The 13,590-nt window shown below is 40.1% G+C and overlaps 1 protein-coding gene across 1 annotated transcript; it reads left to right on the plus strand.

The window, feature by feature from the left end:
• Window positions 1–3,304: 3,304 nt before the first annotated feature.
• LOC102787243 (calcium homeostasis modulator protein 5-like) lies at window positions 3,305–6,247 on the plus strand. The gene is made up of 2 exons (XM_087837185.1): window positions 3,305–4,060; window positions 5,290–6,247. The coding sequence occupies exons 1-2, from the start codon at window positions 3,518–3,520 to the stop codon at window positions 5,674–5,676; spliced, it is 930 nt and encodes a 309-aa protein (XP_087693311.1). The 5' UTR covers window positions 3,305–3,517; the 3' UTR covers window positions 5,677–6,247.
• Window positions 6,248–13,590: the final 7,343 nt, after the last annotated feature.

Here is a 13,590-nt window from a genome sequence, read left to right on the forward strand (position 1 = left end):
CAGTTATTGATTAGGCACTGAGAGTGTCAGGGTGAAGGGGCCGTCTATACATGTACCAATTAGAAGATACTCCCTCTACTCGGATTCACACAGATCACATTTATTGACACGTTGTTTGAAAGAAGATGAGTTCAGCAGCGGCTGAAAGAGAAAGATGGATGTTCTGACGCCCCCACTAACATCCTGTGCAACCTTCTCTGAATAAAGTTGAAAATAAGCATGAAACTGAATAAGAATGGCAAAAGATAAGAATACAGATGAATACAAGTTCAATTTTAAAGTTTGAATAGTTCCTGCAGCTGAAAGTATGGAAGTGGTCAGAGTTGGAGGTCGATGAGGTCGCATGTGGCTTTTTTCTTTCTATCCAAACACACAAAAGATTGAAGTTGAATGTTTTAGGAAACTTATAAATAAGAAGCTGAATGATGGTTTTTCTGGAGTTTCCTATATTACCAGATATATTTGCTCGTCTTTCACATGCATATGAATCCATGGCTTTAATATGATGTCGTCCTACTGTCTGCAGCTATAACAGCTTCAGCTCTTCTGGGAGTGTGTCTATGGGAATTTTTCACCGTCTTCCTGAACTGCATTTGTGAGGTCAAACAATTTCAATTCAATTCAATTTTATTTATATAGCGCCAAATCACAACAAAAGTCGCCTCAAGGCGCTTCATAGATACAGAGAAAAACCCAACAATCATATGACCCCCTATGAGCAGCACTTTGGCGACAGTGGGAAGGAAAAACTCCCTTTTAACAGGAAGAAACCTCCAGCAGAACCAGGCTCAGGGAGGGGCGGGGCCATCTGCTGTGATTGGTTGGGGTGAGAGAAGGAAGACAGGATAAAGACATGCTGTGGAAGAGAGACAGAGATTAATAACAGATATGATTCAATGCAGAGAAGTCTATTAATACATAGTGAGTGAGAAAGGTGACTGGAAAGGAAAAACTCAATGCATCATGGGAATCCCCCGGCAGCCTACATCTATTGCAGCATAACTAAGGGAGGATTCAGGGTCACCTGGTCCAGCCCTAACTATATGCTTTAGCAAAAAGGAAAGTTTGAAGCCTAATCTTGAAAGTAGAGATAGTGTCTGTCTCCTGAATCCAAACTGGAAGCTGGTTCCACAGAAGAGGGGCCTGAAAACTGAAGGCTCTCCCTCCCATTCTACTTTTAAATACTCTAGGAACAACAAGTAGGCCTGCAGAGCGAGAGCGAAGTGCTCTAATAGGGTGATATGGTACTACAAGGTCATTAAGATAAGATGGGGCCTGATTATTTAAGACCTTGTATGTGAGGAGCAGGATTTTGAATTCTGGATTTAACAGGAAGCCAAAACAGGAGAAATATGCTCTCTCTTTCTAGTCCCTGTCAGGACTCTTGCTGCAGCATTTTGGATTAGCTGAAGGCTTTTCAGTGAGTTTTTTGGACATCCTGATAATAAGGAATTACAGTCGTCCAGCCTGGAAGTAATAAATGCATGAACTAGTTTTTCAGCGTCACTCTGAGATATTTCTAATTTTAGAGATGTTGCACAAATGGAAGAACGCAGTCTTACATATTTGTTTAATATGTGCGTTGAAGGACATATCCTGGTCAAAAACACTGATGTTGGATGAGACTGTGTGGCTCGCAGTCTCTATTCTGTTTCATCCCAAAGCTATTTCAAAGTGTTGAGGCCAGAACTCTGTGCAGGCCAGTCAACGTCTTCCACACCAGGCTCACTCATTCATGTCTTTAACAGGCAGGACGGGGATATTCCCAGACTTTCCCAATTTTGTGGGAACTTTGTGTGAAATTGTCCAAAGTTTCTTGGTATGTTGAACCATTAGGAGTCCCTTTCATTGCAACTAAGGGCCTGCACCCAAATCCTGAAAAAGACCCCACATCATACTTCACCCTGCACCAAACTTTACTCTGGTGGCACAATGAAGTCAGACAAGGACTCCCAGCAGCTCCCAGACACGATTGGATTAGTCTGATCTGTCACTGCTCTACGGTTAAGTGCTTTACACCGCTGCGTCCTGCGCATCGCATTATTGGTGATGTGATGCAGCTCGGCCATGGAAACTTCTTCCATCAAGCCACACGAGGTTTGGAGGTCTGTAGGGACTGACTCTGCACACTATGAAGCGCCTTGAGGCGACTTTTGTTGTGATTTGGTGCTATATAAATAAAATTGAATTGAATTTAAACTATGGGTGTCACCATCCACTGAACCCCACTCTGTGATGCTGCGTGGCCTACCTTTGTGCTTGATTTTATACATCTGTGTATAAAAGTGATTAGAACACCTGAATTCAATGATTTGGATGGTGAGTAATATAATGTATGTTTTTGCTCACACTGGGTGCTGCCTGCAATCTCAAAGTATGTGGATCTGAAGGTTTTTCTATTATTTCAGTAGCCTCCAAAAATGAATGAAAACCGAAATATTTTAAAAACTACAGTCGGGGAAATAATTATTAAAAATAACGAGTAAAGAAACGATCAGTCTGTAACTCGAGTGGTTGGTTTATTTGAAAGACGGAACAAGCAAAGAAATCCAGAGTTATGAATTAATTTGCATTTTCATGAATTATAACTTTATAAACTTTATAATCAAGCTTCGCAGAGTAAAATAGAACAGAATGAGAGGGCACGTCAAAGCTCGACTAAAACAGATCAGTGATGTAAATGAAACCTCATGACAAACCTGCTCTGGGCTAATGTTTGAACGCCTACAGGCCACCAACAGTCACACCACTCTGACACCACGTTTCCTGTCCACACAGACAGATCACACCTTGATGGGTTTCATGTTTAATTCACATCACTGACAAAGACGTAGACATACGAACATCAGTCCAGTCTCGTTTTCAAAACACAAACGTGAGCTGCAGGAACTGCTGATGTGTTTCACACATGAACAGATTCGAGTGCAGCTTTGATGCACTGCAAGCTTCAGTCCTGAGGGACAGGAACAGATGTTTGCACTTCCCCCGCACGCTATGTGCTGCCCGTCTCTCTACTACAGATGCGCTGCTGTGCGCTCTAACAACGTGCTCTTGTGTTGCTGTTGACCGTGTGTCTTCACACTTTGCATGTTCTGTCATGTTTTTGCTCCTCACATAGTTTCAGGTTACCGTCTGGATTGCATCAGAGTTCAAAGACAACCAGAGTAACTGAACTAACAGGATTTTTCTCCATGACTGACTCACCTGTGCTGGTGCTGGGGTGGGGGAGGGGGGGGGAGTAAAGAGGGATGGTAAGAGAGAAGAAAGCCGAGTTGAACGTGTTCACCTTTCTTTTTATCTCTGGAGATGGGATAGATATGGTAATAAAAGAGGAATTGTTTGGGAGGAAGTGCAGCCTCACTGAGGGAGGGGCCTGCAGAGAAGATCGAATGCCAAAGGGAGGGGCACATCCAGGCTTGGCAGATGACTTTGGTCTGTGGAAAACAGCACAAAGGAAGTGACTCCACACTGACACTTTTATCTCTCTGCTGTTTCACTCGATTTATTGGCCGACATCATGGAAAACTTCCAGAGTATCCTGCGTTTCCTCGTGAATCAGAAAACCACAATCGGCTACAGTTTCATGGCTCTGCTGACCATAGGCGGGGAGCGGATTTTCTCCATGGTCTCCTTTCAGTGTCCCTGCAACCACGACCAGAACTTTGCGTATGGCGTGACGTTTCTGCTGGGACCAGCTGCAGTGCTGCTGATCTTTGGTATTTTCTCCAGTACCCGCTTCTGGAGGCTCTACACTGGGTGCTGCCTCAACCCCATGAAGCTCTGCCCCCGTGGGAACTGTTTCGGCTGTCTTCGGGTGTCCCTGAGTATTTTCACCGGGGCCTGTGTGGCTCCTGTAATGTGGCTCTGTGTGGCTCTGCTCAATGGGACCTTTTATGAGTGTGCTGTTAGCGGTCTTGATGATAGTCTGGTGGTCGATCTCTTCTGCAAGAACAAGACGTTGAAGTGTCGTGAGGAGCTGGCCCGGGTGCCCTGCGACCGCTCGAAACTGTCTAGAGAGGAGCGCATGGAGCTGCTGCTGATGTTCAGGGCTCAGTCTCAGGTAAGATGAGTGATGTCGGGGGGGCGACTGCATCCAACATTACAATACAACTTTATTTGTACACCAAAGTGCTTTACAATAAAAACAGGAAAATTAAGACATTAAATAAAAGACTATAACAAAGTACCACATATGTCATCAGGTTCAGGGCACTAATTATACAACAATAAAAGGGAATATAAGAACAAAGTTACTAAGAACAGATATAGCTAAAGGATAAAGTACATAAATAAGAAATTGAACCAAATATAAAACAGCGACACTAACTAGATGGAGAAGCTATGTTGAATAAATGAGTTTTTAAACAGGATTTAAAAGATAAAACGGAGTCTGACGCACGGATAGCGATGGGAAGGTTGTTCCAGGGCAAAAGCACGGTCACCCCTAGATTTAAGTCTAGATCCAGGCTGAGCCAGGAGTAATTACAGACTTTCACACAAATTTGAAATACGGGGTTTGATTGGTTAGTATTTGTCTGTTTGTCTGTTATGGTTGTTATGAATGTAGTGGGGTTTCTAAGTTAGTTTAAACAGCAGGAAATCATTGAAAACTGTCGAGAAAACTGTCAATCATTTGTGTTAGACCATTATGTTAACACTGAAAAACGATCCTCTAACTCAGGGCTGGGCCACTCCAGGCCTCGAGGGTCGGTGCAGGTTTTAGACCTGACCCAGGGTCAGCACACCTGAATCACACGATGAGTTCATTACCAGCCTCTGAAGAACTTCAGGACATGTCGAGGAGGTTATTTAGCCGTTTAGAGCAGCTGACACATCTAAAACCTGCAGGACACCGGCCCTCGAGGCCTGGAGTTGGACACGCCTGCTCTAACTAAAGACTCACTGACCGATTTGTTCATTTATTTAATTTTGCTTCACTTTATGGAAGTGCAGTCCTGAGTTGCTGTTGCTGTGGTTCTTCATGTTGCATGTCTAAATAATGAAATCAAACGAATACATTTTACTTCCAGCTTTTTCATGTTTGCATGCTCTGACTGCCGAATGCTTCAGGCTGTTCTCTTTATGTTCAAAGGAAGTAAGAGCAGAACTATTTAAATACTGCATCACTACAAAAACTGGGGCCTTCTTAGAAATCTGTAAAAGAGACTGAATTACTCTGGTACTTGAGGTTTGTGCTTCCAGGTCTCTCAGTGTGATGCATTCAGTTGTTACCGTCTGAAGGTGTCCCTGACGACAGTCTGAAACTGACAGCATCGTTTGTTTCTGCAGATTCTGGGCTGGTGCATTATCATTATCGGCGCTTTTGTAGGCCTTCTGGGTACCTGCTACAAAAACTGTCGCTCCCAAGTCAGCTACCTGCAGCTTAAATTTTGGAAAAGCTACATGGACAAAGAAAAGGAGCGGTTTGATGCCCTTGCTATAGAGTACGCCACCAAACTGGCTGAGAGAAACCTGCAGAGTTTCTTTGAGAACAAGCCACCCGGTCTATTCCCGTTTCCCAGCCACAAAGCCTGGGAGGAGATCTCTGCATACTACACGTTTTCCAGGAGCGAGCAGTATTACAGCACCCTGCAGAGGTATGTGGAGAAAGCGGAAAACCTTCCACCAGAGAGGAGAGCCGTCATGGATGTAGAGCACGAAATAGAGATGAACTAAACAGCATTTTATCTGGAAAATTCAGATGTTCAGGGAAGTAATAAATAATGAACACACTGCATTGTGATTGTTCCTACTCAGCACTGATTTTACTGACAGTGCAAGTCTGACTCAGGAAAAAGCCTCCACAGCTGTCTCTTTATGACGACGCTGCCCCCCAGTGGTTTAACCAAAGAGCACATGAAGAGCATAACCACTTTAAAACCAAACACACCGATGCTGCCTACCTCTTTCAGACTTCATGCTTTTGAGACCTTTCATAAATGACACTGCTGGGTAAAATGTCTTACTTTACATTTTCAGAGTAACTTGATTTAAACACAAAAATCAGCCGTGTGCCATTTGAACACTAACAGCTGTAAATATAGTGTATTGTTATAACAGAGGGTAATCTGTAAGTGAGAGGAGAAGAAGAGGCCACAGGAGGCTTTTGGGTGCAGTGAAGGATTCCTGCTATAGAAGAGGGTGCAGGCTGTAGGCAGACCAACCCTGACAAGAGCTGCTGAATGAAGCATTGCACTAAACTGCAACAACAGCCCTCTGAAGACACGTGCACTGCAAAGATCTGAGTCTCAGGTGTCCCCAGCTTCAGAGTTGCTCTCCCAGACCACAGCAGAAACTCTCCATCATGGATCTCAGAAAAAGCTTCTCGTGTGCAGCCTCTGTTGGTCTCAGCTTGTTGTCAGCGTGGGCGCACAGGCACGTGTTCTGGCACCACATCAACGTCCACGATAGACGTGGAGCTTTCACCGTCATCCACGAGCGCTCTGCACGCCTCCTCCTTCACCTCAGTGACACACGTTTTGTTTTATAAGATAAGATAAGATAAGATAAGACTTTATTGGTCCCACAACGGGGACATTTTTGCATCACCTCAGCTCAGATACAGATATCAGAAGGAAATACAACAATACAAATAAGTACAATCAATGAAAAAAAAAGTAAGATCATACACTATATACAATGGTAGCACACACAGTATGTGATTATGGATATAGTTGGAAATATGGAAGACATAAACTATATAGCTTGGAAGGTCATGGAAGGTCCTTTATGCATTATGTTTTGTTTTGTTTTGTTTTGTTTTGTTTTGTTTTGTTTTGTTTTGTTTTGTTTTGTTTTGTTTTGTTTTGTTTTGTTTTGTTTTGTTTATGTTGATCATGTAAAAAAGAACCAAACAAATTTCCCACGTGTTGGACCAATTAAGGTTTATCTTATCTTATCAATACACTTGTGTGAAAAACAAGAAAAAAATCAAATAAAATGATAAACTACAAAATAAAAAAATGAAGCAAACTAACATATCGCAGCTTTCCTGAGTTTACAAACCCAAACCAGAGTGGGAATACGTGCATGCTTCTTTAACACCACCTCTTCTCCTTAAGTCATCTCTAATTATTTATCCTTGTTGTTATAAACTTAAATAATAATAACAAACATACTCCAAATTACATAGAATATAGTTCGTACATTAACTTGTTCCTCAGTCATTCACAAAACAGATGTTAATGAAAAATTCTGAATATGCACAGAAACTAAATAAACGAGACATTTACTGAAATTCAGCATCTTTACGTCACATGAAGACTTTTTTAACTGCTTCAGCTGTTGCACAGTTTCACTCCACGCATGCAGATACATAACTTCCTACTTTCAGGAAAAAAAATACTTTGAGTATTTCCTGATTCATTATTTTTCGGTCTCTGCAGTTTCACTAGATCTGCATATTTCACAGTTTCAGGCTGTAAAAAGAGTAAATCTGAGGGAATCTGTACAGCCTGCATTGTAATGATGATAAATTTTGTCTTCCACAAAATTGTCCTTTACAGATTGATCACGCTTGTCTTTTTAGCATTAGCGCTTCTGTACCTTTGCTCAGGTGTGAAAAGAGTCCTCATTGGCCTCTGTTACTCTGTTACATTCTCAAACAGTAATAAAGTACTAGACTTGAAACCACCACGAACAACTGAAGTGTCAACACGTTCTCATCCCAACATGCCAACAATTGAACTGAAGAATTGTTTTTGTGAGCACATCCTCAGTGTTTTAAACTGTTTGACACGTGTGATGTTACACATATATGAGAGGTTTTCATAAAACTTTTTATTAGTATGTTATGCTTTGAAATCTGTTACAGTGTAAGTTTTCTAAATAAAAACTTTGTTCACTGTGTTTATGCCTGATCATGTAATGTTAATAAATAAAATATTTAATCTGGTATTTGTGTGTTTTGTGGATAATGATTAAAAATGAGTCCCAGGACACTGATGAGCACAGAGGCTAGCAGCGCTGAGTCTGCATGTATCACAGGGAAACAGCAGAGGCCTCCTGTCACACATTTATTCTGTGTTACTGATCCAGTGAAACAGGAAGAGCTCATGTTACAGCACATTCATCTCTTTTGGCATATTCTCCTAATATCTCAGAGTTATTTCATAGTTAACAAAGTTTATTTTACATCATGTTTTTAAATCAGGTTGTGATCTTAGAAACAGCTTCATAGCATGCAGCAGCAAATATTGTAGCACTTTATATTGTAAAGCTTACTTAAGATGACTGTTAGGACAACTTATTCATTGCACGTCTGCAGTCCTAAGAATAACTTGATGTTTCCAACTGTGCAGATTTACCCACTGACAAACGTTAACGTTCTACTAAATTAAAAAGCAATTTGTTTTTTTTGTTTTTGTTTTTTAAATCATTCGTTTTGTCATCCTTGACATTTCTAGTACACTTATATTACAGTTTTTCTCCATTGGTTTGGCTCATTTCTTGAAACAGAAATTACATTCTCAAAACTCTAAGATCATTTGGCAAAACACTCTTACAGTTTACCACAACACTATAGCTCACCTGCAAAAGCTCATATCTCTTCCAAAACTGTTCACTCAGGCTTCAATCTAAATCCCTTTCTCATTTAAACAGTCAGTGTCTCCAAACTGGCAAAGATCCTTCTCAATAGCTTTGGCTCATTCCTCGACACAGATCGGACATTCTCATCATTCTTGGTGCTTTTGTCAAAATAAACCTGGATGGTTGATCACAACAACATGGTCCACCTGCAAAAGCTCATATCTCCCCTAAAACAGTTCACTCATGTGTCAAAACGACATTTCTTTCTAATCTGAATAGTCAGTGCCCCCAAAATGCATCGTCCCTTTGGCATTGTGTGAGTACTGCCATACAAAATGTTTAGATGTTTTGTCACTATGGCAGAGGACCAACAATATACAACAGAAAAGAGTAGCCTCCAAGGTTTGACATCACAGATTGCACTCACACTACCAAGGAAATTATAACCATTTTTTATTCACACGCAAAGAAAGTTTCATACATATGTAAAAAGAAAATGTACATTACAGTAGTAAATTGTATGAACACAAAATCAAAAAACAAGGACTTATTCAGTGGTCGCTGTACTCATTCTCCCGCTGCACAGTGACTGGAATACTACTCTAAACAGTATGAATTATGTAATTCCATAGTTTACAGTAATTTGTTCAATATATTTCTCTTCATATTTAGTATCAAAACATTCCACTAGTCCTCTCCACCTGCTAGTATAGACCTACTACTGTAGGCAGGTGCACACAAAATCTCTACAGTAAGTTATACATTTTTTGCCTCACGCACAGTGCCCTGTCCTATACAACATATAATTCCATCATAGATTACATAGAGTACATACCTGTTTTCCCTGCGAAAGGTTTGGATGATGGAGGAGACTGTAGAGCGAGGCACATTAGGCTGCACTCGACGACCTGCCTCTGACATTGTGAGGCCATGGTTTATGACATGGTCTATAATTGTGGCCCGAATTTCATTCAGGACTGCACAGTGTCTTCGTGCTCCTCGGCCTCCTCTTCCCCCTATTCCTCCACCACGCATTCTCAGTCTTCCTCTTCTTCTTCTTCTTCTTCTTCCTCCTCTGCCTTGAGGAAGAACTTCCCCTTGTCCGTTTGCTTGGCCTTGTCTATCCATGTTCAGAAATTGGACTGGCTCTGGTCAAGCTCTATATATCTGTGTTTGGCAGCACACAATCATGGAGCACACCTGTGTGTGACACCTAGTTTCACCTGACTGTCAATGACTGTCATCAATTTATCAAATATTCAAAGAAATTCATATATGGTATTCATGGTATTATGTTCTTGACCAATTTTGACGATTGAACAGACGGTTGTGCATGTGAGTACTTATACAATGAAATCATGCTGACATGTTTTGGAGAGAATGATCATTAGACTGAGAATCAACTAATCAGTTTAGATCTACAAGAGCTATTCATTTGGAAAATGTGCTACATGTGGGCTAACTGTATAACTGTAGGCTACTTGTACTTAATCATTTGCAAAGATGCACTGAGACAATTGAGACATGTACTAAGGTATTTGCCATTTGATAAAATGAATGAGAAATGCCATTCTGTTGTGAAAATTTGCCAAGAGGTTTGGAGGTTTGTCCATGTTATTTTGAGAATGTAATTTCTGTTTCAAGAAATGAGCCAAACCAATGGAGAAAAACTGTAATATAACACTGAATGCAAATGTGAACCTTAAAGAATAATTAACAACACTTCTTGTAGTTAAAATCAGCCCAACTCTTCTTTTCAAATGTAATAAAGTATAACAGCCAACATACTGACGCTGTTCTGCTGAACAACAATCACCAACATTGTTTGAATGTGACAATGAAACAAAGTCTCAGAATTAATTATTCTGAAACTAAGTTTAGGCCCACCACAACTTTGTTTTGTAGTTACATTACTGATATAATCAAAGTAAAATGTATTTATTGTTCAGTCTCTGATTTAAACAACACATTGTTTTGCATTCAAACACAGAGGCTGCACTGTTACAAAAATCATCTTAAAAAACAGTAATATTCCAGCAGCTGGGCGCCAAAATACGACCGTAAAATAGCAGAAAATAACTTTCTCATGAAAATACAGTTTGTTGCGCTAATTTTACATGGCATTCTGCCTTTTCAAGTGCTTTTAGACATTAAATTAGGAACATTTTAACGTGATCAAACAATGAAATTACCTATAAACAAGGTCAATGAATGTGGCAATATGAATCATAATACTTAAATGTACAGAAATATACAGTCAACTTCAATAATAATGGATTGCATGTCCTGCCATATCGCACCATCGGCCTCTCTGGCCATCGCCAGTAGGTGAAGAGTCTTGACCACGGACACACCAAGAGCGTCCGAGTCGGGGCTCAAACCGGCAACCTTCTGATCATAAGGCGAACTGCCAACTCTTGAGCCGCAATCACCATAAATAGCAATGTTAATAATACTTATGTGATGTAACACAAGCTTATAGGAATCATGTTATATACTTTTCCACACACTCATCCCCCCTCCCTTTCCAAACGCCTTCGACGCTTATTCCCTTCCGATGCTGACGGTGGATCAAGGAGACCAGCGCACGCAGGCCCGGATGTGCTGTCTACACTGGCTGTCTCTCACCCTTTACCCCCCCCTGTTGCTTGTCATGTGTTTCTTTGGTGTATTAAGAGTTTTTCATGTGCAGAGGTGTTTCTTTCTGTTCTCAAACTGATCTCCCTGTTGGAGCTCAGTCTGGGGGGAGTTATTTTTTTCTCCTTATCTTTCCTCATGTGGTGCATTTTCCCATTGTTATACCTCTCTGACCTGTCTTCCCCATGTGATGTTTTATGTAATGTATGTATGGTCGGAGGGTAAGATGGCGCCGCCATTGCGTGCAATAGGTCGGCAGCCTTATGAAATTTCCCCTTGTGGGACTAATAAAGGTATATCAAATCAAATCAAATCAAATCAAATCCATAGCATTACATTTGAATTCAACAGTTCGATCTTTCAAATAACAGACAGATATTTGTGAAATCCTGATACATTTGTGAATTATTTTAACAATCTAAATATGCATATGTACAGACAGATACATTTAATAATCATGACAATTATGTTTTATTACATTACAGTGATTTAACGTTAATTTACATTTGAAATGTGAAATCAGTCTATTTACGTAACTTTAATGATGTTCTAGAAGAACAAAAGTGTAAAATGCAGTAAAATACTTTTATATTAGGATTTTCCTACACTGCAGCCGTACCAGCGACCTCGTGGTTGTTAGTTCACATTCATTGGCCGATGCTTAGCGTCATGTTATTATGTGTCCCAACATCCAATGGCATGTCACATTGTTTTCATGGCCACACCCTCCCCCCAGGTGCAGAGGCCTGTTTCTGTTCAGGAATGTTGGGAATACTTTGAGATTTATATTAATTGCAATTCCTGTCTCTACATTTATTTTTTTTAATATATAATTAGCACAGCGTGGCCGTGCAATGTTTTATATGTTTTTTTAGTTTTTATTCCTATTAATTATATTTTCACTTGTTACCTCTGAATTATTGAATCAAACCTAGATGACATGAAATTTTCAGCACAATTATAATTCAAATACTGTTTAATTATTAATTATTCTCATTAATTTTAGATCATTTTATATATTTTTCCATAGCATTACATTTGGATTTAACAGATTATTCTCTCACATAACAAATATTTGTGGAGTTAGTCATTTCTGAATGTATTTTTACAATCTAAATATGCACATGTACAAAAAAATATATTTAGAAAACAAGTAAATTGTGTTTTACTATATGTACAGTGATGTTATGTTATTTTACCTTTGACATGTAAAATCAAAGTCTACTTATGTAAATTTCTAGAAAGACAAAACTGTAAAATATACAGTGAGATACTTTGACATTACTATTTTTTGGAACAGTGTGGAATGTTGTAATAATTTAAGGATGCTTGTTTCCAGTCAGGCATCACTGCCTGAATGACTGTCATGGATCGAGGTGATCCAAATGTAGGTGCAGACAAAGTCTTTAACGTCCCTTCAGTACAGTGGCAGTGGATGTGGGTTGGAGATGCAATGAGCTTGAACCTGCTGGTGACCATCTTCACTGACCTGTGAAGCAGTCCTGCAAGCAACCAATCAGATTCTTTGCTACACCAACTTATTTGCTTTCTTAAGACATTTTTTCAAACATTGCAGACTCCAATTTAGACGATCTCAGGCCCCCTCCCCACCAGAGAGGTGACGATCAGTGTCCCACTGTCAGTCTGGATAGCCCTGACCACCACCCCACACACAATAATGCCATGAAAGCACATTTTAAAAAGGGCTATAACCTTTCATTCTGATGATGTGTAGAATAATTTGGGCACAAAACAGATTTCACTGTTCATAAACTTGCAGACTTGACTATATAAGTCTGATCTTTGAATAAATGCAGACAAACTGTCGTTGTTTGTTTACTTCCACAGCACGTCTTATAGAATTAACTGGAGTCATCAGAAACAGCAGAGAGCAGACATATCTCAAGTCTAATGACAGAAGAATTACAAAATGCTTTTTGTAATTAAAGTGGAATTCAAAAATGCAGATTTTATTCTACAATTCATCATTTAAGCACAGAAGTCTTTACTTCCATCTGCATGGCTCTTGTGGTCCTCCATACCTTCCAAGCCAAAGACTAGAAAATATGATGAAGCAAATCTTCCCTTTGGTTTCACCTGCACAAGTGCTGAGGTAGGTCTCCCTGCAGGATTGGTTTCCCTGCGAGCAGCGCTGGGCTGTTCAAATCACGGACAAACAGGATCCCACATTCTTGATTTTTAGTTCACAAACACTTGTTGTAATGACTAACTACTCCTGACATGTTGGAGATGTTAGCTCTTTATACAGTAAAGTTACAGGATACAAATAACATCAGGCTGATCCTGCAGCGATTTTGTGTTTGAACCCATTTTGCACAGAGAGACATTTTTTGAAAAATGTATTGACAGCAATGTTGAATATTATTACACAGGAAAAACCAACTACAGTAAAATAATCACAGC

This window comes from Neolamprologus brichardi, unplaced genomic scaffold (assembly GCF_056152115.1).
Source record: "Neolamprologus brichardi isolate AB-2024 unplaced genomic scaffold, ASM5615211v1 NODE_ptg000008l+_length_2720982_cov_1, whole genome shotgun sequence".
Taxonomy (NCBI): domain Eukaryota; kingdom Metazoa; phylum Chordata; class Actinopteri; order Cichliformes; family Cichlidae; genus Neolamprologus; species Neolamprologus brichardi.